Source organism: Pteronotus mesoamericanus, unplaced genomic scaffold (assembly GCF_021234165.1).
Source record: "Pteronotus mesoamericanus isolate MK-2021 breed Mesoamerican mustached bat unplaced genomic scaffold, CSHL_Meso_final scaffold_118, whole genome shotgun sequence".
Taxonomy (NCBI): domain Eukaryota; kingdom Metazoa; phylum Chordata; class Mammalia; order Chiroptera; family Mormoopidae; genus Pteronotus; species Pteronotus mesoamericanus.
In genome coordinates, this window is record NW_026555301.1 from 12,878,748 (window position 1) to 12,904,694 (window position 25,947).

General features: G+C 36.8%; 1 protein-coding gene across 2 annotated transcripts in view; it reads right to left on the reverse strand.

Annotated features, from left to right (window-relative positions):
* The window catches only part of PTPRM (protein tyrosine phosphatase receptor type M), an 820,882-nt gene that overhangs the window by 294,126 nt on the left and 500,809 nt on the right, over positions 1 to 25,947 (reverse strand). For both annotated transcript variants that reach the window (XM_054587385.1, XM_054587386.1), the window contains exons 10-11: positions 15,374 to 15,575; positions 12,501 to 12,603 (exon numbers count right to left, since the gene is read on the reverse strand). In XM_054587385.1, the coding sequence (XP_054443360.1) occupies positions 12,501 to 12,603; positions 15,374 to 15,575 (305 nt within the window). The remainder of the gene's footprint in view (positions 1 to 12,500; positions 12,604 to 15,373; positions 15,576 to 25,947) is intronic.

Genomic DNA, 25,947 nt, shown 5'->3' on the forward strand with positions numbered 1-25,947 from the left:
TTGATCACCATTGTAACACAGTGACTAGAATAGAAAAGTCTTCAATAGATATTAGGTGAATGAATGAAGAATGAATGAATAAATAGCCAAATGTCAACCCTAAAATTTCCTGTAACACACTTCAGTATTATAAAGGAAAAAAATTTAATGAAATACTCGTAACTGCATAGAGCTCTTACCACTTCACATTAAGCAGAAAAACACTGATTGGAGAGGAAAACACTTTTAGGTAAAAGTGGAAAGGTAAAAGAACTGGGACAACAGAGAACAACTCAAAGGGATACGGTTATATGGAAAAAAGCTAACATCACTTCTTTTTTAAAAAAATATTTTTTATTGTTCAAATACATTTGTCTCCATTTTCCCCCCACCACTTTCCCCTGCCCCTCCCACCCTCAATCCTTTCCCACTTTGGCTTTGTCCATGGGTCCTTTATACATGTTCCCTGATGACCCTTCCCCTTCTTTTCCTCGTTGCCCGCCTCCTTCCTTCCCTCTCGTTACTGTTGGCTTCTTTTTTCTTTCAATGTTGCTGGTTATATTTTTTGTCCTTGTTTGTTTTGTTGATTAGGTTCCACTTATAGGTGAGAACATACGGTATTTGTTTTTCACCCCCTGGCTTATTTCACTTAGCATAATGCTCTCCAGTTCCATCCATGCTGTCATGAGGGGCAGTAGCTCTTTCTTTCTTTCTGCTGCATAGTATTCCATTTTGTAAATATACCAGTTTTTCGATGCACTCATTTACTGATGGGCACTTAAGTTGCTTTTAGCACGTGGCTATTGTAAATAGCTGCTATCAACATTGGGGTGCACAGGTTCTTCTGAATTGGTGTTTCAGGATTCTTAGGGTATAATCCCAGCAGTGGAATCGCTGGATCAAAAGGCAGTTCTATTTTTAGCTTTCTGAGGAAATTCTGAACTGTTTTCCACAGTGGCTGCATTCCCACCAACAGTGTACAACGGTTCCCTTTTCTCCACAACTTTGCCAGTGCTTGTTTGCTGATTTGTTCATGATGGCCATTCTGGCCGGTGTGAAGTAGTATCTCACATTGGCTTTAATTTGCCTCTCTCATGGTTAGTGATGTTGAACATCCTTTCATCTGTCTCTGGGCCCTGTGTATGTCTTCCTTGGAGAAATATCTGTTCAGGTCCTTTGCCCATTTTTTTTTTAACTGGATTGTTTGTCTTCCTGGAGTGGAGTCTAGTGAGTTCTTTATATGTTTTGGAGCTAAAACCCTTGTCCAAGGTACCACTGGCAAATATCTTTTCCCATATGGTTGGCTCCCTTTTCATTTTGCTGATGTTTTCTTTAGCTGTGTGGAAGCTTTTTATTTTGATGAAGTTCCATTTGTTTATCCTTTACATTATGTCCACTGCTCTAGGGGACATATCAGTGAAAATACTGTTGTATGGAGTATCTGAGAGTTTCCTGCCTATATTCTCCTCTAGGACTGTTATGGTGTTGTGACTTACATTTGTCTTTTATCCATGTTGAGTTTATTTTTGTGTATGGTGTAAGTTGGTGGATGAATTTCATTTTTTTGCATGTAGCTGTCCAGCTCTCCCAATACCATTTATTGAAGAGGCTATTTTTACTCCATATTATGCTTCTGTCCCTTTTGATGAATATTAATTGACCAGAGAGACACGGGTTTATTTCTGGGCTCTCTATTCTGTTCTATGTGATCTATATGTCTGTTCTTATGACAGTAAGACTATTTTGATTACAGTGGCCTCGTAATATAGTTTGATTTCAGGTGTTGTGATCCCTCCTACATTTTCTTTCTCAAAATTGCTGCAGCTATATGGGGTCATTTATGTTTCCATATAAATTTTTGAAATATTTGTTCTATATCTGTGAAATACATCATTGGTATGCTAACATCTGTTCCTAATCTGTTTTCTATGTACAGGTTGAAAGAGTATGAATTTAATTAAACTGAAAACTAAATACAGGTAACCATCACATGGGTAATATAATAATATAATAATCTATATTTATATATTTTATAATATAAACACAAAATATATAACACTTTCTATGAAACAGAAAGCAAATCAGAGTTTTTGTGTTCCCACAGCAAATAATTACATTGTACGGAGCTTGTCCGGAAAAAGTCCAGCCATTGTTAATATAATGAGAGCACTTTGTGTGACATCAGTGTAACCTGGAAGCCAAGGAGAGTGGACTGGGTTGTGTATGTGTGAACAATGACGACTTCACTGTATTAGTCAGTGGGTGAGTAGAGTGCAGTAGACACCATTGAGTGAACATGTGTACTTTGTGGTCCTTGCATTCGAAATGACTGAGTGAATAGAGCAACGAATCTGCATCAAATTTTGCAGTAACTTGCACATTCCTCCACCGAAACTATTCGCGGATGATTCAGAAGGCCGCAGCTTTGGGCAAGTGCTGATTGGCAGCTTCATCATGACAATGTGCCCACTCATGCATCATGTTTCATGCAAAGACTGTTGGTGAAACGTTAAATCACCCAGGTGACTCAGTCCCCTCACAGCCCATCTTTGGCATCCCGCGACTTCTGACTTTTCCTAAAACTAAAAATCACTTTTGAAAGGGGAGAAAATCAGACAGTTGATGAGATTCAGGAAAATATGACAGGGCAGCTGATGGCAACTGGGAGATTTGTGTGAGGTCCTAAGGCATCTATTTTGAAGGGGACTGAGGCATCATTGTCCTATGTATAATGTTCCTTGTATCTTCTTCAATAAATGTCTATTTTTCATATTACATGGCTGGATACCTTCTGGACAGACCTTGACTGTATTTATAAGTGCTGGTTGAGAAAATATTCTGCTGAAGAGAATGACATAAAACAGAGTTCATTGCATGACTGTGCCCTCCCCCTTAAATAGGATCAAGAAGCAGGGTAACCTGAGGCAAGTGGTCAGATTATCTCTGTGTTATTCCTTGGTTCTAAAAAGCAGTGCCTTTAAGCAGCACAGTGGGTTAGCTTTCACTAATTTCCCCATAAGTGACTTCATCAGCCTCTTAGAATTTGTAATCCTTTCTCATGTATATATGTGATATTAACAACTTAAAAAAGTGAAATGAGACACCTATATTGTCAAATCACTTAGTCTTTGTCAAAATTTCCGAGATCCTCTTTCCCAAAGGCTATCAGTCTTAGCTTGGAACACCTCTAGAAATTTATCCCTTGAAGTTCCTGGAATCGGTAATTGTTATTAGGAAGACCTAGCAGTTCCTGAGAGAAAATAGAATAGAAAGTTTGAGAGTCATAAGGTAATATGTTGTCCAGTTCAAGGCATTTGCAACTTTTTGGTGCTCTGGGTTTAAAATGGAAACTACTTTGAAATTATTCCACTGTTAACATTTATAGAGATGGGGGGTTAGGGAAGAGACAGCCTGTCACTTCCTCTGTTGTCAATGGAAAAATGAAATCAACTCATATGCCCACCTCCCACCCTGATGGATGGTGTCTGGGCTGCTGGTCAATGTGATGAGGGGAATGCACAGCACTGCCTGCTTGACCTCTCAGGGGGGCAGCTGTGTACAATGCATGGCCGCTACTACAATTGACACTCAAGGGTGTTCATATAACCCTAGTTCCAATTTCAGACATTTATCTTTTCAGCAACAAGCATGGGTTCCTTTGGGCATGGTGGGAATGAGAAATAGTATGACCCAAAACTTGCTTCTTCCTTGTTCCCAGTCAAGAATTAGCCACAATAATCCACTGAGTGAACTGGTGGCATTCCTTAAGGAGATGAGAGAAGCATTTGCAGTCCGGCTTTCAGTAAGTAAACACTCTGCCACATCCACTCAAAAGGCATTGCATACATACCCTAACACATGTGATAATCACGACAAAAGTGACTAGCACAGGATCAAGGCAAAATGGTTAGAGTAATGCAGTAAAAGAAGATAAAAACAAGAAGGTAAGACAAAAAGAGAGAGATCCAGATGGTTCTTTTCAGCAAGAGGGACTAATAATGCCATATGTTTACTGCTTATGAAAATTTGGGTTTAAAAATATTCATACAATTTGTGATTTCAAATAAATTATCAGAACAATTGATAATTAGATTTCCAATTTCTAGTGTTCTAGTATTCACTTTAACAGTACTTTAAACAGTTAATAACTCCAATCCCTTTGATTTGTGAATACATTCTATTTTTTTCTTCTAAGAAGAAGTGAATGTTTTTGATTTCTCTAAATACTGCCTCTAATGAAAATTAGCATTTGGAATTTACAAGACCCCTTTCCTTCAAGCCCTAAGAGTTACCTGTATCTTCACTGGACCCAACGGAAAGAAAAGGAAGGAAGGAAACCTGCAGACTGTGCCTCCATCACCCCCACCTGTGCTGTGCCCTCTCTGAGCCACCCTGCACTGCTGCTACTCTGCTGACTTTCCTTACATTTTTTCCTTACCTAAATCCTTGGAATGGCTTATTCACTGCCATAACAAGCTCTCCTGCATCCCCAGTGCTCAGAACAGTGCTCAGACCCTATTGAGTATCTAGTAAATGTTATCCCAGCAGCTCCATGACATAGGTATTATCCCTACTTTGGAAAGATGAGGACTCCAAGGCTCAGAGACATTAGGAAATCTGAATTGGTCACAGAGTGATTGAGAAAGCTGGAATTTGAAGCAAAGTTTAACTCCAAAGAGAATGTCCCATCCCTATACCAATGGCTCATTTTAAAGTTAGGTCTGTGGGAGAGTCTGGATAAAAGAAGATGAAGAGGTTAGCTAAAGAACCTATATGCATGGCCCATGGACACAGACAACAGTGTGGTGCTGGGTGGGGGTGGGAAAAGAGGAGGAAAATGGGGAACATCTGTACTAGTGTCAAGAATAAAATAAAAAATAAAATTAATTTAAAAATAAATTTATGTCCAAAAATTATTTTACTTATTTGAATATTAGAATAGTTTCCTCATTAGAATACGCCAAAGAAGGAATGAATGATTCTGCCTGTCTAAAAGGCTACACGTGACACCTGACAATATCTCTTAATTTAGGCCATAATGATCTTGGTTTAATTATTGACAGATTCAGGAAGTTCTAATTAATTTAGAGCAGAGTACTTTTTAGATCTGGAAATTATACATCAATTCTAATTTCTTTCATTTGGGACCTGTTTCTTTGTCTCCGCATTTTGGCTGCTTTCCTATGCTTGTTTCTATGTATTTGATTAGAGCTGCTATAGCTCCCAGACTTGGTAGAGTGGTTTTGTGTAGTAGGTGTCTTATAACTGGGTGAGGCCCAATGGTACAGCCTCACCAGTGACCTGAGCTGGGTGCTCCAGGTATAGCCATCTGTGGGTGGTGTGCGTTGTTCTATTGTTGTTGAGCCTTGACTGCTGTTGGTGTTACCAGAACAGATTACCCCCAAACCAATTAGCTGGGGGGACCAGCTACAACTGCAGTGGAGGAGTTGCTGTACTGGACTTGACCCTATGGAGCAGGACTTGCTTCACTAGTGCTTTGGTGCTTACTGAGCCTGCCCCTTGAGTGTGTGGCTCATGGTGACAGTAGGGTTGTAATCCAGTGTGGTCTGAAGTTGTTCACCAGGTGCACTAGCCTGGGGCTTCTCTGGAGGTACAAGGTCAGCTACTGCCTATGTTCTGCCTGGGGCTACCTGGCACCAGCTACAGAGAGATCTGCAGATGGCTGCTACATGTGCTGGGCTTGAAGGTGCCCAGGAGAGGACAAGCTGCGAAGCAAGGACGGCTGCCACTAGTGCCAGGCCTGGGCCACTTAGCAAGAGGTATGGGTTATGCAGAAGCCAGATGCTGCTTGTTTGAACGATTTTAGAGATTTTAGAAAAGTCTGCAGCATGAGCCAAGACAGGCCTTTATTAAGGAAATGCCACCGGAAACACCTAGGGTGGGCCTGCAAGTTTGGTGGGGAAGTGAACAGTGACAGCCATGTTGATGGAGACTCTGATAATGGTGCCTGCCTGCTGTGGGGGGAGGGCTCATCAAAAGAACAAAGGACTCTGCCAGCACTTCTGCCTAGGAGAAAGCTGCCTTCCTAGCTCTTGCCTATGCCAGATAATTCAATTCTTCCATGTGTGTCCCTGGTGCCTTTAGAACTGCCATCTCAGTACTGGAGCTCAGAGGAAGTAAATCAGAGTAAGTCTGTGTGTGGGCCCTGTACGAGGAACTGCCTGGGACTACAGAAGCCCTCCATCTCACTCATCTTTAATTCCCACTAGTTTTTTTTAGCCAGAAGTTATGGGGACTTTTCTTCCTAGCACTGGAACACTGGACATGGGGACCCAGTGAAGGGCTGAGAGCCCTTGATCCTTAGTGGGGACCTCTGCAGCTAGGATACCCGTCCTGATTTTCATCTGACACCCACAGGTGTGAGACCAGCCCATTCTGTGTCTCTGCCCTTCCTACCAGTGTCAATGTGGCTTCATATTTATTATTGTAATTTCCTAGTTGTAGGACTTTCATTCAGCCAGATTTCGGGCAATTCTGAATGATAGTTGTTCTGTAGTTTAGCTGTAATTTTGATAAGGTTATGGGAGGATGCAAGTACCATGTTTACCTATACTGCCATCTTGACCAGAAGTCTGCAACTAACCTTTTCAAAAAGCTGTTTTATAGAATTGAGGCCTGGAGAAAGTTCATTACCTATTTATAATACCAGTTGCTAAAAACTTGGAAATGCATAAGTAAAAGTACCTAGATGAAATAAAAATTTAAAATGTACTGAAGATATCAGCATTTACAGGAATTCTATTTATGATTTTATTAATAGAAACAATTTTTTAATCCTTACTTTATTTTTCATGTAAAATTAGATTTTTCATGATATCAGATTTGAATAAAATAATAAAATGAGACACACAGAGGAAAAGTTAGAAGACTAGAGCTGGCCCTTTGAAAAGAAACAATATAAACACCTACTGACATGGTCTGAAGAATGCTACACAAGAAAAACCACTTACATAATATTTGATATGTGTGAAGTGTCATTTGAAGTGTTTTTTAAAATATTACCTAATATAATTTCACAAGAACCCTATAATGTTAATATGCACAAAGGCTCCTTGCACGAAACAGAAGAGAATGGGATGTCCAAGAAAGTGGTGTTAATGGAGTGAACACGTTTTTCCTTGAACTTACATGTGGTAGACAATATAAAAGAATGCTGCTGATTTAAGAAAAAAAATCGGTCCATTACTTCATAATATCAAACTTCCAAAACCCAATCATATGCCAACAATTATAATTCCTAGTATATGAAATTTCTCAAACCAAAATGTATGATTACCTGTACCTTTCATTAACAATAATGATCTCTTTCCTTACTTTTATTGCAAAAGATTTGTTTCACTGTCCTATGTGAGGTGCAACATTTCACTGACACCCTGATTCCCCAGTCTCATGCTGAGTCCTTTTAACAAGAACTGTTGTATGATAAACAGCTAGGTACATGAGTGCAGGCTGATGGCCCACAAGGAGAATAAATTCCACTTCCCATGTAGCTCCAGGATCAAATCAAACATTTTTAGGAAGTGTAACAAATTGCCTTAAAGTAAATACAATTGCTTTACCATCTATTTATCCTCAATGGAATGAAAACTTGTCCTTTACCTTGCTCTAAGAACACAGCATGGAGTTTTCAAAGGACAAAGAGCCTGATAATGAGAAAAAAATAGTATCCTTTAATACATTTCTAATTTTCCATCTAATTTGTTACAAAAAAAATCTGATTAGTAGTTTGAGTAAATTAGGTATTAGAAGTTAACAATGAGGCTTTAATATGTACTTACATTTTCCTAGTTAACTATACAAGAAGTAGAATAAGGAAAAAAATGATAGAGAGGAATAAATGAAAATAGCAGACAGTTGCAAAGTCTATCACAATAATGAATTCAAGGCAAAATTCATTTGATAAAAATCTGGCCATTTTATATAAAAACAATTCTTGCTTTATATATGAAACTGAAGTCATGATAGGAGACAAGTCTTTTTAAAAATCAGAAGTGTTTTAGATGAACAAAATATTTTTGCTCGACATAATAGGAAATATTTCCTATCTCATTTGAAATCTTCCTTAACTAAAACACAACCTTACAGAAGACAAATATTTCTCCCACTCCTAGTGCCCTCATTTCTTCCCTGTTCATAAAGTAGCAAGGTTCCTATTTGCTGTTCTGATTCTCAGCTACAAAAACTATTCACAAATTGCTTTTTAAATATAACCATTGAGGAAGCAAGCATTTGTTTGCAAGGACAACCATAGTGCAGTAAGTTACCATTGACAATATAAGCACAACATTAAAATAATTTGGGCTACCTTTATTAGAAAAACAATGAAGTGGCTACCATAAATTAAAGTTACATTCACATGTTTAGGCACTGGTTTTAATGTTTGGGTTGTTGTTGTGATTACTGCTCACCTTCTACCCCCACAACTATAATAGATGCTTTCCCCATTTAATAATATCTCCTAAATGAATAAATAAAAAAGTAAGAACTTAATCTTTTAACATTTCACTGAAATAAATATCAGAATGTTTAATTAATCAACATATTCAAGCACTGAGTTTTAATTAAGAAGACATGTAGCTCCAAAACATTTATGAAGAAATTGAAGCAACAATGTTGGTAGATCTAACATGAAAGTCATTTGAAAACACCATCACCTAAAGCTCAAAAATGTGATTAAGTCTCAAGCTTATAGACCATTAGAAAGTATAATACATTATTAATGAGAAATATTGCAGACAGTAGAACGTGTACATACACACACACACACACACACACCCAAGAATAAATTCACACAGAATTTTTGTTGAATAAAGTTTGTGTAAAACTCATTCTTTATTTAAAGCTGCTCTTTTACTGGCAAATTACAAGGGTATTCATTGCTGTGTTGTGTCTGCATGTAATGAATACTGAAAGGAGGTGATTCTAAATGAGTAAAATAAAATTAAGCTTTATCTGTCTTATTAAAGAAAAAATTGATCCTATGAACATATATTAAAATTCTGTCCTAGGTGTTAACCAGCTGGAATGATGAAATTCGTGTTCTCCCTGGCCACCTCAGAATTTGAATAATTTTATGTGACATAGCTGATGTGTTGATCAATAAAAAGACAACAATCATTAACAGTGTGAGTTTAGTGCAATTTCAAGAGTCTGCATTAACTAAGCTGAGTGCTTGTAGTGGAATCAATACACAACCACCTTACTTAGTGAAGTGCGTAAATGAAGTATGACTGCATTTTCAACACCGATGAATATGTATTAAAGAAAAATCAAGTCATTTGAAAGGATGGGTTTTAGACATCATTTGACAGTATTTTTGAACACACAAAAAAAACTGTGAAAATCATCCAAGAAAATGAACAGATGTTCACTTCCATCTCTACTCTTTCTTCTAGCATTTATCTTACCATTTGGGAAAAGCTTTCTTGTATTGCAGTTTGATTACATATGCATTTTGCACATTTCCAGATGTATTCAGCTGCTTTAAAATACATTATGGTTTTATATTTTAGGTCTCTATTATTCCCTAATCAGTGTTCTTATTTCTCTAAACAACAAATAAAATGGAGCATTTTCATATACCTTATTTAGTTTGAGAGTATTATGGACATTTTTTTCCAAACTAGCCTTTCTAAATGTATTGCTCTTCCATGTACTCAACAGATAATAAGTCCTATTATGTTGTACTATAATAATTAATTCCTTGAAGTGAATATAGGTGTGGCAGAAGTAGGTTTACAGATGTGAGTACGGGGAACACAGAGTTACTAAAGTTACTGTAATAATCATAATCTGTATGTCTTTTTCCACACAAACAAATGTAAACCTACTTTTTGCCCTGTCCTGTATTTACATTTATGCAAAAAAATCTTTTGATATATGAGACTGAAATAATTTACTCTCTCAAATTTGTGCAATAAAATTTACCCATTTAAGACAAGCATCCTTTCAGTAAAGGTAGTGTTTGTAGTGCTGAGTAGTATCCCAAAAGAAATGAAATTGATTCTAGCATTATGGGTTCAAATAATGAATATTAATAGTAAATTTATTAATTTCAAGATGCTAATTTTGTGGGTGAAAGTATAAAAGACGCAGATGCAAAGTGACCCTGTCAAATTCAAGGAATGTTTAGCTTATAACAAGATGATGTTTAATAAAAGCCGACCAGTGCTGAACTTGGAACATAGGGCATTATGACAATTGTGAAAGAAGTTGTGACAACCTAAACTGAAATCTTAGTGGAGGTACAGAGTTGGGCCTGATGAAATGATAAGACCTACGGTGAAAGCTATGTATTTTGGACATTCTGACAAGCATCTAAATCTGTATTTTTATAGACAGAAGAAGAAGTCTGAGGATATCTATGATTAACAAACTAGTAAGGCTTCAAAGTCACTGAAAACAACTAGAAAAGTTTAAATAAAAACAACAATCAATTCATGCTTTAGCAACACCAGTGACAGAAAATATGAACAGTAGTTTGAAATGCAAATGACCGTTTAAGAAGATAAGGGAAAGGGAATTGGGAAGAGGGCTAACATGGATTGCCCAAAGGAATCTTATTTGAAAACTTAGACTTGGAAAGATCTAAACAAAGATGTGGATGGAAATCTGATGGAAAAACTTTGAAGGAACAATGCAAGAAGAAGAGAAAAAATATGTAAAATGATTTAATATAATAAAGGAGAGTAGGGAATAATTGGCTACTTGGAGAAATGGTTAGGATTTCAGCTTCTGTCAGTTTGGAGGCACTGAATGTGAGTGACCTCTATCCTTTCATTCATCATGGTGCTTCTACTGTAGAACACCAACTCCTATCCTAATGGCCCATTATTCCTGAGTCTGGGCAACTCTTAAATTGGTCAGAAAAAAAATGATGTTCCCACGGCCATGGTCAGAGTTTCATTTAATAATAATTAAGCCTCCTGGAGTGAAAAAAGAATGACCCATAGCTAGGTACACTTGGGTCTTGAACAGCCATCTAATGAGTGTCATTCAGATTAGTGCAACCACTCAGCACCACACAAAAATCAACTCAAAGGTTCTGGGTAGTGTTAGTAGCATGACTTTTCTAACAGGAATAATATCTGAAATTTTGAAAAGAGCTTTTACATATTTCATTGTGTTTTCACAAACTGCACTTATGAATGGCAATCCTAAATCCTTTATATGAGCTATCATGTTGAGGAGTCAACAGAGTAAATTAAAAATTGTTTCATATGATTTTGTAGATTTTTCAAGTACAAATTTCTGTGATTCCACCCTAATTTGACTTCACTGTCAACTAAATGCTATTTTGTTTTCACTCTTGACTTTGTGGACCAAAATTTGTATATATCTTATCAGAGATAAAGAAGTCCAACTGAGGGCTGCATGAAACTATAGTGAAAACATGACCAAAAAGAGCCAGGGTTCAAAAGGTTAATAAATAAAACTCCACAACAGAAACATGGAAACAAACCCTATATAGCCTTAATTGTGAATGTAAATGTTTCCTTTGAGTATGTTATTGAAAGTAATATATTATTTTGAAGGGAATCAATTCTGATAGCACAGAATATCTAAATCCCTCTGAATCAAGTAGACATTTCATTTATATAGATTAATGAGCTTATGACAAGTTCATATTCAAGAGTTATTCAGGCATTCCTTTGCTCGTTCCTAGGAAGAATAAATTTATTTTATTCATTCACTGTAAAAGTTACACTTTGTAATTTCTTAGCTATATAAATCATCATGGAATGAGAAATGAGACCTACATGTTGGTGATAAACTTAAATCTGTTCAAATAAAGACTTCACAATGCTCTTTCCAATCACATATTGCAGCAATTTTCAACTTTTTCATCTCATGACACACACAAATTAATTACTAAAATTCTGCGGCACACCAAGAAATTATATATTTTTGCCAATCTGACAAGAAATAGGTATAATTTTGATTCATTCACACTAGGATGGCTACTGTTGTATTGGCTGTTGTCATTTTTTTTATTTGACAATCTAAAGGAAAAGAGGTCAGTGCCCCTGAGTAATTAGTCAGATATTGCATGTTTTAAAAATTTCTGTGGCAGGCAAGTTGAAAATCTTTATTTAGTCTATTTCTTTTTAAAAAAAATATGTATGACATATTCAACTGAGAAATTAGGCAATTTATGAAAGTTAACCAAACTTAAACCCAAGGTACACAAATAAATAAACAAAAGGTCCACTTATAAAACAGAGCTTGGGATAAAAATGTCAGGTACCCTTGGGCAACTTGCTTATCTTCAAAGAATGACCCACTTGTATTCAGAATCAAACTCTACATAATATTCAATCACCCCACATCAAAGCACTTTCCTTTTCCTCAATCATTTGTTTTAATTAGAACTAATAAAGATATGGATTCACAGGCAGACTGATTTGTGAATCGAATCCCTAGAAAACATATTCAAGAAATTAATCAATTTGATTTTAGTTTTCATCTCTCTAGAGCGAGCCCACCCCTCTGCCCAGTACCTGACAGGTGCGCCTCTGCTGTGTGCAGGCTTCAGCATGACTGTCACTGTATTGTCAGTTTGATTCAAAGGAGTCTCCAGTTCATAAGTCGGCATAGAGGGTGCTGGGGAAAAATGCATAAGATTAGACACTCATTACTTCTGGTTTATCATTTCAGTTTTCTTTCTACATTCTTTTATAAAGAACATTAGGAACACAGTGCACTTAGATTAAATTGCAGTTATCAACTGACCATGAGCAGCCTTTATCTATATATACCCTACACAATATACCAGGGACAATCCCTAAGGCCAGTATATGTTGATTTCTTTGATCTTAGAGATCAAATTTGGGAGACAGCATGATCAAGTCTTGTGAGGTGTTAGTAATATTCTGTTTTTCAAGTTTCTGTTTGGATTCTTGCTAAATGGATGCAGTGAGCTTGTGAAAATCTATTGAGTTGTAACTTATACTTTATGTTCTTTTCTTCAAAAATATACTTTAAAGGCATATTTAAGAAATAATTACTAGGATCATAAAACTGAACTTTATAGTTCTTCCATCTAAGTCTATGTTCTTTTTTTGTGTGTGTACCAAAGATCCATGGTGGGATTTGAAGAGGATGATAGGAGCCAGAGTTTTGTTGAAATTAGTGACCATTGATGGGCTGTCACATAAAGGACGGAGTGGAAAAGATACGGCAATTGAAGTAAGGAAGTCGTGGGTTTGACTTTTTGTTGTGCTTTGTTTTAGTCAGCATAAGAGCTTTAGCACAATGTCTGAGGAGCTTTACTCATTTTTCAAAGTAGGAGAAATTATCCTCTAGGGTTATTACAAAAATTCAAAGCAATATAGATAAGGAGAGCCCAGCAAATATAATTCTATAAATGTTAGTTTTCTTCCCAATGTGAATCCTATTTCCAAGAACAGTTCCTGGCATTATTTGCTTCTAGATTGTTAACTCTTGTTATAAGAAGATAACAACAGAGCTCTTTAGCAATTCTGTCACCACCATGGATAAGAGAAATTATTTAATAATGGCTGGGAGGTGAGAAGGCACATGGTCTTTTTATGACCCACAGGTTATAGGTACCTGATGAGAACACTAGAGATCATTTTTTACAGTTTTTAAAATCTCTTATATATAAAAAGCTTTTATGTAAAAGACATGGGTTATATCTCAGTTCCATTTATTGGATTTTCTTGGCATTAAAAATTAACTCTAATTCTATTAAAAATTACCTCGAATTCATAATACAGAATTACATTTTGTATAGAGAGTAGTTGTCTATATGAGGTCCATGAACATAGAAAATAGGGGCCCATAAATTGTCATTTTTGAACTATAAAAATTACACATTTATTCTTGATGAGCCTGCGTAGGCTAATTAAAATGTCAACTATCTTTGCTTTTGGATAGAATTGTATAAACTTGGTAGGCTAAAATTGCTCAGACCTATATCAACCAGAATTTTTATTTAATCAAAATGGTAAAAATGAATTATTTTTCTAAAAGAATACATCCTTTAAGATAATAATCTTTTGAAATATGGTAATCATAGGGGAAAATTACAAAAAAAAGGGGGGCTTGGAGGTATAGACACTGGGACACATTTCCTCTTTAAATCTACATGATAAATCCTTGCACCAGATCCTATCATCTTAATATATAAATGGGAGTAAATGCACATGATCAAAATCAGAGAGGAAGTACACAGGAAAATTATAACTAGAACCCATACTTTCAGATTACTAATCCAGTAGTCTTTCTAATCACTCATCTACAACCTATGTCATTTTTCTAACCTCCCAAGGCCTTCTTTCTCTTTTCCAACTTTCTGTTTCATTCTTATGACCGAATGCTTTATATTAAGTATCATGTGTTAATTAAACTTCAAGTCAAGTTTATGCTTATGAATCAAATCTTACACAAAGAAAAAATTTCCTTTAAGTTACAATTAAGAACAAAATTCTAAGCCTTCCTCCCTCAAAACCTAGTAGAACACTTACAGTACTGTAGTTTTATTTCTTTTCCTTCATTTACAAACAAAACTTGTAAAAGTAGGGATGAGGGGCAATATATATAAAATCAGGCTAAATATTACATAGCTACCCCTGACTAAGTTACCTCCCTCACCCGCCTTCTGCTCATCTCCTCACAACCAAAACAATTAAGTCCAAACTCAAATACTTCCCCTACTCATACCCAAGGGGGAAAAAATGGAAAGAGAAAATGTCCATGGAATGTGTTTAGTGCTGTTACATATCCCATACCAGATGGCAACTCTATTTCCTCTAGTCTAAAGCACAAAGAAATTTTCTGCACAGTTGCATATACCCAGAAATATTTCTCAAATTATATCTTTTGTTGGATGGTGTAATTGAGTCTGTATAAGCAAAAAGCTAGAGGCTGTAAGTGCCTGGTGCAACTATTCTGTAGTCGCATTTCTCTTTGGAACGTGAAACTACTATTGGTGAAAGTCCCAAAGAGGCTGGCTGATCCTTCTGGCACTGAACTCTATAGAATGCTTCTTTCTGCTGAGCACTCAATCATTTATGATTCATTACAGAGATTTTTTCCCACACTGCTGCTCTGCTAATTGGGGACTGTGAAATGGCTAAGAATGAGCAGAACAGAACCTTCTGCTCATGTCCAAGTTCTCTAATGCAAACTGTTGAAACAGTGGCTACTTCTTAATGTAGAAGGGCTTTAAGGTCCCAAATTATAAATATTTGTAATATTTCACTTAATTCCATAGTTCTGATATTTAGACATTCAAAAGTATTCATCTGAATATAATGTGTAAATTTGGGTGAGCTCTGCATACTCAACAATGGGAATCAAAAAGTACAAAATGCCACTTCTGATAAAAGACATAATTCTGATAAAATACCTGATATTTTGGTGGTGAACTGATTTGTTGCTGGAGGTCCAAACCCCTTAGCTGTGCTAGCTCGGATGGTAAAGGAGTACGTTGTCCCCGGATACAGTCCAAAAAACAGAAAATGGGTTTCATTTCCCAGTTTTGAAACTCTTCCACTTTGATTAGATAAGTCTATTTCTGGGTCAAAGGAACTGACTGCTTTGTAGGTGATCTGCAAGAGAATAAGAAGATGATTAAATATCTGGAGAAGATAGTTCAAGACTGCATCTTTATCCAATAAACCCTTCTGATGTATGCACTGTTAGACACTTCATGATAAACTCTCATATTCACTCAGACTCTTCAAATCCTAGATCCAGTGAAGGGGCTCAGGAACTCAGCCAAAACTGTTATGAGTTATTACTTTTACAGACAGAGGAACTTAAAGACAGTAGATTAGAACATAAAGGATGAGTTCAGGTTTAAGCTAATACCTTGAAGTTGTTTGTTTTCAAAATGTCATTTTGGAAAACAACATTACACTTGGTTTAAAACAAAATAATAAAATATAACAAGCTCAAACAGATAAGAACCTGACAAGGGTAAGTCCTCATCTCTCATGTGGTAGCCTCAGTGTGATTTAGCACTGAATAGAATTATTATCTCCTGGAAATGAGGACACTTTTAAGTGTTTTCACCAATGTGGGCAAAGATCTCTGCTCCAAAAATAAATCCTAGACAAGTGTCGGTAGTTCCTGATGCTATAACTAGTCCCTGTGATGGGTATATTTATATCTTTTCTTTATAGCTGTCCAATAGAACTTGCTGTCATGATGGATGTGTTCTGTTGTGCACTGTTGAATTTGGTAGCCACCAGCCATAAGTGGCTTTGGTGCACTCGATATGTGGCGAGTGAGACTGAGGAACTTACATGTAATTTAATTTAATTTAAATTGACTAAAATTTAAATTACCACCTGTGACTAGGAGCTGCCATTTTGAACACTGAAACTCTAGAGGCTTTCCTGATATTTGCCATAGAACAGGTGTTCAAAGCATGTTGGGGGAGTCTGGAATGTGTGAACATAAATATGACATAGGTACCTTTAAATTTTGTCCTTTGAAATGAATTTTAAAAGAATTTCACTATAAGTAGTTCATCAACATTTCAAGAACATATTTTTTAGTGGTGATTACTAACTTTTACCAATTGTAATGACATAATTTTTCAATGTGGAATATTCAAAAGTTTTAAATTACAAAACTGAGCACTTTCCTTGCTTTTAAATAGGCAAACTTACTTATAATTTACATGCATGAACACTAACACTGTTATTATATGAAGTGATAATTGACATTCTTTCTTCTTTTTTTATACCATGTCATTATAATTAAGGAGACCTCTCTGAAAGAATATTTAGATTGAGTCAACTAAGCTTTGGCAAGGAAACGTTTCCTGTATATATTAATCACTGCGATGACTGGCACTCTGAGAGTCAGGCAGTTTGTCTGTTGTTAATCCTCTAGCATATTTCCCTCACAGGGTTACTCTGAGTCAAGAAACAAGACCATGTCTACCACCCAGCTGCTGTGGCAGGGACTTGAGCACTATCACTGTTGTATGCTCAGTTCATTTATTCATTCATTAACTGCATGCCTCCTATGTACCAGGCACTGTGCTCTGAGCTGGGGTCTCATATGGCGATTTAGACATGATACCTGCCCTGGAGGAGGTAACAGTCTGGTGGGGAAGGAGAGAAGCTATTCAACAATTATGATACAGAAAGTTAAAATAAGGACTAGCACTGCCCACCGGGGCTAGGTTAATCTTGGTCATGTTAAGCCTTGTTAAACACTTTAAAGGGATATAAATGTATTCATATTTCAAAGTCCAAACTCCCTAACTTTGCATTTAAGACCTGCCTACATCTATTAACTAGAGGGCAAGATGGAGGAGGAATGAATTCAAGTCACACTGACCTCCTCCAAGGACCAATCTAGAATTATAGAAATTGTGGAGAAATCACATGGAACAAACAACTGAACAATAGTGAGAAAGAAACCTCAAAACCTCGGACAGACAGAAGAATCAGCTTTAGCACAATCTAACTGGTAAGGGGTATGGTGGAGACTCAAGAAGGTGGGCTGGGTGCCCATAAGAGACAGCGCCAGAGGGATATTTAAATGGCCAGTTGGATCCCCCTGAGAAGAGTGGGGTCTAAACCATAAGTGGTGATCCCCAGCCTGGAGTACCGTGGCCCAAAAAGGGCACAGATAACAGCCAGCTGTGAAAAGCAGAAGGGTTACTCTCTGACAGAGATGGGTGACTGGAGATGCAAAGAGCTGTTCAAAGGGCCAACACATAAGTTTTCATTTCCAGCCACTTACCCTGGGCTCTGGCAAAGGCGGGGGAAGAGTCGGCCGGAGATGCCTGAGGAGAGATTGTGGAAGGAGGCTTTGGGGAGAGAACTGAGAGAGTACCCTCTGGGATCCCAGTTCTGAGTCATCCCCCATGCAGCAGCAGCCAACATGCTGAGGCAGACCACTCCCCTCTGAGCAGCTGTCTGAGGGGAAATAATAGCCGTGCCCCCAGGAGGGACTTTGCCCCGCCCCATGATGCTTAAGCCGGACTGTTGAGTGCTTAATGACTAGATTAACAACCGAAAGAGACTGCCAGACAGTAGATCCCTGGAAGTCTTGAACAGACTGCCTAAGGTCAGACGGGGTCAATATCTGATATCACCAGAGGTAGATCCAGAAAAACAAAACAGCAGTAAATACTAGAGGCTACTGAAGTGAAATTCTCTATGGTCTTCTCTATGATTTGCGATACTTTCTTTACCATATAACTTATTAAGGTTCATTTCTTATCTATGAAGTTTGTGCATATTAAGTAACTAGATTTTTTACTATAGTTTATTTCTCTCCTTTATTATAATAGTCTTAATCTCTTTACAGCCTTATTAATACTGGTTCATTTGCTGGTGATAGTGGGACTGCAGGGGGTATTTATTTTTTGCAGATGTGTGTTTGTTTCCAGTGCTTTGTGGTTGTGTTCTGGCAGCACCTGAACAAAAACACACAAGAGTGAGTAGAAGGAAGGAAATAAATCAAAGAAGAAATCAAAAAGTTTCTGGAAACAAATGGTAATGAACACACAACAGTCCAAAATCTATGGGACACAATGAAGGCAGTACTGAGAGGGAAGTTCATAGCAATACAGGCCTACCAAAAAAAGAGATAAGCATTTCAAATAAACAACTTAACCCTATATCTACAAGAACTGGAGAAACAATAACAAACAAAGCCCAGAGCAAGTAGAAGGAAGGAAATAATCTAGATCAGAACAGAATTGAATGACACAGAGACTAAAACAACAATTCAGAGGATTAATAAATCTAGGAGCCAGTTCCCTGAAAAGATAAACAAAATCGACAAGACTTTAAGCAGACTCATTAAGAAAAAAAGGGAGAGGACCCAAAAAAGTAATACTAGAAATGACAGATGAGAAATTACAACTGACCCCACAGAAATACAAAGGATTGTAAGAAAACTGAACAACTGTATGCCAAGAAATTTGAAAACCTGGGTGAAAAGGACAAATTTCTACAGAAATGTAATCTTCAAAACTGAATAAAGAAGAAATAGAAAGCCTGAACAGACCAATAACAGCTGGTGACATTGAAGTAGTAATTAAAAAAAAAAAATCCCAGCACACAAAAGCCCTGAACCGGACAGTTTCACAGGAGAAATTTAGGAAACGTTTAATGAAGGGCTAACCCCTGTCATTCTTAGACTATTCCAAAACATCCAAGAAGATAGAAGACTCCCAAACTCTTTTCGTGAGACTAGCATCATCCTAATTCCAAAACCAGATAAAGAAAACAAAGAAAGAAAACCACAGGACAATATCGCTGATGAACATAGACGCTAAAATCCTCAACAAAATATTGCCAAACCACATCCAGCAATACCTTAAAATGGTCATCCACCATAATCAGGTGAGATTCATCCCAGGGATGCAAGGATGGTGCAGGTGATTCACAAATTAATAAATGTAATACACCACATAAAAAAAGGAAAGACAAAAATCACCTGATGATATCAATAGATGTGGAAAAAGCATTTGATAAGGTACAGTACTCATTTTTGATAAAAACACTCAGAAAAATGGGAGTAAAGGGGACATACCTCAATATAATAAAGGCCATATATTAAAAACCAATAGCCAACATTATACTCTTCAGGCAAAACAAAATGCTTTCCCACTAAGATTGTGAACAAGATAAGGATGTCCACTTTCACCTCTTCTATTCACGATAGTATTGGAAGTCCTAGACACAGCGATCAGACAAGAAAAAGAAATAGAAGGCATCCAAACTGGAAAAGAGGAACTAAAATTGTCAATGTTTGCAGATGACATGGTAGTATACGTAGAAAACCCTAGAGACTCCACCAAAAACCTACTCGACCTAATAAGTGAATTTGGCAAAACAGCGGGATACAAAGTCAATGGAAGGGTCAAGTCAAGGAACATATAGCAAGGACTCATGGACAAAGCCAAAGTGGGGAAGGATTGAGGGAGGGAGATGGGGGTGGGGGGGGCAGGGGAAAGTGGTTGGGGGAAGGCTGGGATAAATGTATTTGAACAAAAAATAAATTAAAAAAAAGAAATTGAAGGCATTTTTGTATACCAACAACGGAATATCAGAATCAGAAATCAGGAAAAAAATCCCATTGCTATACTTGAGGTAACTAAATATTATTAAATGAGGCCCTAATACATTTTTATAATCTTATTTATTCTTCCATTACCCTAAATTTAAAATTTAAACTAAAAATAGAGGAAAAGTGTTCTTTTTTTTTTCATTTGTAACGACTTCTTTTTTTTTTCTTTTTCTTTATTTATTTTTAAATACATTTGTCTCTGCCTCCCCCCCACCACTTTCCCTTGCCCCCTCCCTCTTTCCCTCCCTCAGCTCTTCCCCTTTGGTTTTGTCCATGAGTTCTTGCTATATGTTCCTTGACTTTCCCTTTCCCTTCCCTTTCCCTGCCCGCCCCTCCCTCCTTCCCTCTTGTCTCTGTTGATCAATTGTCATAAAATTTATAAAAAAAGGAAACAGAACATTGTTCCAGCCATGGGAAGCACAATGATTATGTGATTAAAAAATAATAAACCATCAACTAGAGTGTATCATCTAGTGAGTTCATTGTTTGTGATCACAGTACCCATATTGGGCATGAGTGTTATTTGCACAAATTTGATTGAATTTGTTCCAACCTAGTCGTTGACACTAATAGCACTCCTCTTACTCCCCTTGTTTTTTAATTAAATTGATTGGAATGGAACTTGACATTTAAAGACAGATATCTTGAAAAAAGAAAAAGTATATTTAAATTTTTCTGTAACAGAGGATATTGAGTAGTTCCACTCAAGAATATCTAAATAAAATTTAGTACTTGTTAGTAAAAAAAAAAAAAAATCCCATTGCTATAGGAACAAGAAAAATAAAATACCTAGGAATAAACCTAACCAAGTAGGTAAAAGACCTGTACTCAGAAAACACTGAAGAAAGAAATTAAGGAAGACACAAATAATTGGAAGCATATACTGTATTTATGGACTGGAAGAATTAACATTATCAAAATATCCATCCTACCAAAGCAATTTATAAATTCAATGCCATCCCTATTAAAATACCAATGACCTATTTCACATAAACATTTCAAAAATTTATATGGAACCATGAATGACCCTGAATAGGTGCAGTAATTTTGAGAAAGAAGAAAAAAGTATGAGGGATCATAATACCTGATATTGAACTATATTACAAGTCGACTGTAATAAAAACAGTCTGGTACTGGCATAAAAACAGACACATAGATCACATAGAACAGAATAGAGAGCCCTGAGGTAAAACGATGTCTCTATGGTCAATTAATATTTGACAAAGGGGGCAGGAGAATAAAATGGAGTAAAAGTAGCCTCTTCAGCAAATGGTATTGGGAGATTTGGACAGCTACATGCAAAAAAAATGAAGTTTGACTACCAACTTACACCATATACAAAAATAAACTCAACATGGATAAAAGACTTAAATGTAAGTGGCAGCACCATAAAAGTCCTAGAGGAGAACACAGGCAGGGAATCCTCAGATATTCACACAACAATATTTTCACAGATATGTCCCCTAGAGCAAGGAAATAAAGGAAAGTATAAACAAATGGGACTTCATCAAAATAAAAAGCTTCTGCATGGCTAAAGAAAACATCAGCAAAATGAAAAGGGAACCAACTGTATGGGAAAATATATTTGCTAATGATACCTTGGACAAGGGTTTGATCTCCAAAATGTATAAAGAACTCACAGGACTCTACTCCAGGAAGACAAGCAATCCATTTAAAAAATGGGTAAAGGACCTGAACAGACACTTCTCCAAGGAGGACATACACAGGGCCCAGAGACAGATGAAAGGATGCTCAACATCACTAGCCATGAGACAGGCAAATTAAAACCATAGTGAGATACCACTTCACTCAGAATGGGCATCATAAACAAATCAACACACAAGCACTGGCAAGGCTGTGGACAAAGGGAACCCTCGTACATTGTTGGTGGGAATGCAGACTGGTGCAGTCACTGTGGAAAGCAGTTTGGAATTTCCTCAAAAAGCTAAAATTGGAACTGCCTTTTGACCCAGCGATTCCACTGCTGAGATTATACCCTAAGAATCCTGAAACACCAGTTCAAAAGAACCTGTGTGCATCAATGTTCATGGCAGCACAATTTACAATAGCCATGTATTGGAGCAACCTAAATGCCCATCAGTAAAAGAGTGGATCAAAAAACTATGGTACATTTACACAACGGAATACTACACAACAGAAAGAAAGAAAGAGCTCCTACCCTTTGGGACAGCATGGATGGAACTGGAGAGCATTATGCTAAGTGAAATAAGCCAGGCGGTGAAAGACAAACACTGTATGTTCTTACCTATAAGTGGAACCTAATCAACAAAACAAACAAGGACGAAAAATATAACTAGCAACATTGAAATAAAAAAGAAACCGACAGTAATAAGAGGGGGAAAGGAGGGTGGAACGGCGGGGGTTGGGGGAGAAGGGGAAGGGTCATCAGGGAACATGTATAAAGGACCCATGGACCAAGCCAAAGTGGGGAAGGATTGAGTGTGGGAGGTGGGGGTGGGTGGGGCAGGGGAAATTGATGGCAGGAAAATGGAGACAAGTGTACTTGGACAAGAATAAAAAAAAACAAACAAACCTGACTACATCTTCCCCAAACTTATTTCTGAATACTTCAGTGATGACATTATATTACCTTCTGTCCTGGTTACTCTGCTACAAACAGTTACTGGGCATTTCTGACTGCCTTTGCTCACTTTCACCTGCCTGGAATATCATAGGGTTAATTTCTGTCCTGTTTTCTCTACTTACTCAGATTCATTCACTCCATTCAAATGCTGACTAACTTAACAAACACTTTGTGAGCACTGTGGTCAGCAGGTGAAAACAGACCCTACCATCAGGTAACTAAGAATCTGGACTGGGGTGGGTGGAGATGGGTAGAAAAATAGTAAGTAAATTAATAATTTTTAAAATTCTAAGTTCTATAGAAGAAACAGGATGCTAAGATAAAGAATATTGGGGAGAATAAGAGAGGGGTTTTCTTTCTGCAGTTTCATTACTGAGGGTCAACCATAGTCTGAAAATATTAAATGGAAAAATCCAGAAATAAACAATTCATAAGTTTTAAATTGCATGCTGTTCTAAGGAGCATGACGAAATATAAATCATCCTGCTTCATCCTGCCTGGGGACATGAATCATCCCTTTGTGCAGGGTCTCCATGCTGTCTGCAGTCCCTACGTGTTATTCACTTAGCCATCTCGGTTATCAGATCAACTGTTGTGGTACTGCAGTGCTTCTGTTCAAGTGGCCCTTACTTTACTTAAAGTGCAAGAATAGCAATACTGGCAATTCAGATATGCCAAAGAGAAGCCGTAAAGTGCTTCCTTTATGTGAAAAGATGAGTATGTATAGGAGCTAACATAGTTTATATAGGGTTTGGTACTGCCCATGTTTTCAGGCATCCACTGTGGAGGAGTCTTGAAATGTATTCCTTGCAGATAACAGGGGACTACTGTATAAATAAAAGCAGGATGGGGTGATAATTCAAAAGATTTTTGGAGGAAAAAAATCCCAAATACATGCTTATTAAATTCCAGGAGAAAAATAATGAGAGTTGTAGTAATAAATATAAATTGGGATTAGATCATGGAAGGCCTTGAATATTACAATGAAACTTCTTAATATGGACCCTAAATTCTATTTCTTTCTACACTATTACCTATCTCAGTCAATAGTGCTTAACTAGGCCCAGTTATCCATGCTCTGGATCTTGAAGTGCCTTTCTTCAACTCTTGATCCATCAATGCCCCACGCAGCTAACAAGTCCAGACAGACCATTCCACTTTGTGCCCAAGCAACGCTCCAATCTATACTCTGTGCACATGTTAAACTGATTTGCATTTGGTACTAATTTCATTCTCTCTATGGTTAGTTGCTGTTAGAACTGTTACTTCTAGTAGAAAAGGGCAGTGCTTTTTATACATTTGTCTTCTTCAAACATCTTCCACATACTTACAAACACAAAAAATTAAAAAACAAACAAACTAGTTGATGTATTACTCTCATGATCAGGACTCTGGAGTTTTCTCACTAGTCAACTGAGAGCTATGCAAATTTAGCAAATTATCATTAAAACACTTATATGTATATCCTTGTACATTTGGGAGTATTACTGACTGGCAAACTTCTAGAAATAGGCTTGATATGAATATTTAAATTTTGATAAGATACTATATAAGAGGTTGCAAAATGTTATGTTCCCATCAACAGTTTACACAGACATACATTTCCCCAAGTCACTGCTTAATACTTGATGTTTACAACTTAAACTTTTGGTAGCATTTGTTTTATTTTGTTTCTCAATAATTAGTAAGGTTGGGTAGGTACCTCTTCATATGCTTACATGCCATTTGGATTTTTTCTATGAGTTTCCTCCTCTTACTCTATTTTCTCTAATGAAGTGTTTTGTCTATTTTTCTTTTTTTAGTAATCTACATCAAGTCCATATATTATAGCCACCAACCTACTGACTGCTATAAATGTTGGAAATAATTTCCCCAAGTCTTCTGTTTGTTTTTAGACTTTCTTCATGCTATCTTTCATTATTAAGAAGTTTAAATTCTTATATAAACAAATCTGCCAAACTTTTAAAATGACTTAATGGTTTTTATGTCAAACTTACGAAGATAAACAGTTGACCCTTGAACATAATGGGTTTGAACTGCGAGTTCTCTTATATGTGGATTTTTGTCAATAAATATATAGTTGGCTCTCTGTATACCCGAGTTCTTCATCCATGGATTCAGTCAACCAAAGATTAAAAACAGTATTTTTGACCTGAGGTAGGTTGTGAATCTACAGATGTAGGGGGCATGCATTTTAAATATGAGACTTGATTTTATACATCATTTTATATAAGAGAGTTGAGCATCTGGGGATTTTGGAATATGCAGGGGTCCTGGAACCAATCTTCTGTGGATACAAAGGGAAGACTGTTAAGTTTGGGAAAGTTGAAATTTACATGTGGATTTCTGACTGTGTGGGGGTTAGCACCTCAATGCCTGTGTTATTCAAGGTTCAACTGTATGATAAAAATGTCATCCCTATTTTCCTCATGGTTTCTTACAGTTTATTTTTTGTGTTTAGATCATGAATCTATATGGTATTTATTTTTGTATGATGTGATGTGGGATCTTAATGGCATATCATTCTTCTAATGAAAAGCTGGTTTGCTAACATTCATTACATTTTATCCATTTGGATTACACAAATGAAAACTTGCACCATACTTTCTACCTTGTATAATTTTGCAAAAGCATGCTCTAGTTGTTAACAGTGGTTACCTCTGAAAAATGAAATTGGGAAGCAAGGATATTTTATTTTGAATATCCTTTCAGAGAGCAATATTACAATTGTAATTTCATAAAAAATACAATTTTGATAAGTATTGAGGAAGAACGTAATTATCAATCTAGGTTTTAGAAAGATGACTGATAATATTAAGTGTCTGATCAAGATGTAGGCATGAGAGGGGCTGGAGGTAGAAGAGAGGCAAGAGAAGGGAAAGGAAAACCTAGCTCGAGGAGCTGAAGATGGATGTCAGAGAAATAAAAAGGAGCAAATAAAGAATAAGACCAGAAGAATGCTTTAATGCTGTTAATTGCCGTAACTCCTGGTAAAAATGACAATGTTAGCATTTTCCACTCATTAATGGGTGGTAAGTAAAGAGAGAACTTGAGAGTAACCTAAATTTATAGTGCATTCATTTATTACATCTATACCATTTCAATGTTTTTCTTCTCTCCTTCAAGCACTAAGTGTGCTCCCTGCCAAAGAAACACCTGTATCATTTATTGCAAAGTTTTTTTTCCAACTATGACCATTTAGCTCTCTTTCTATGTGTTTCTATGACATAATACACCATTCTTAAGGTCCTTGCTTCCCTTTGGGCAACCAT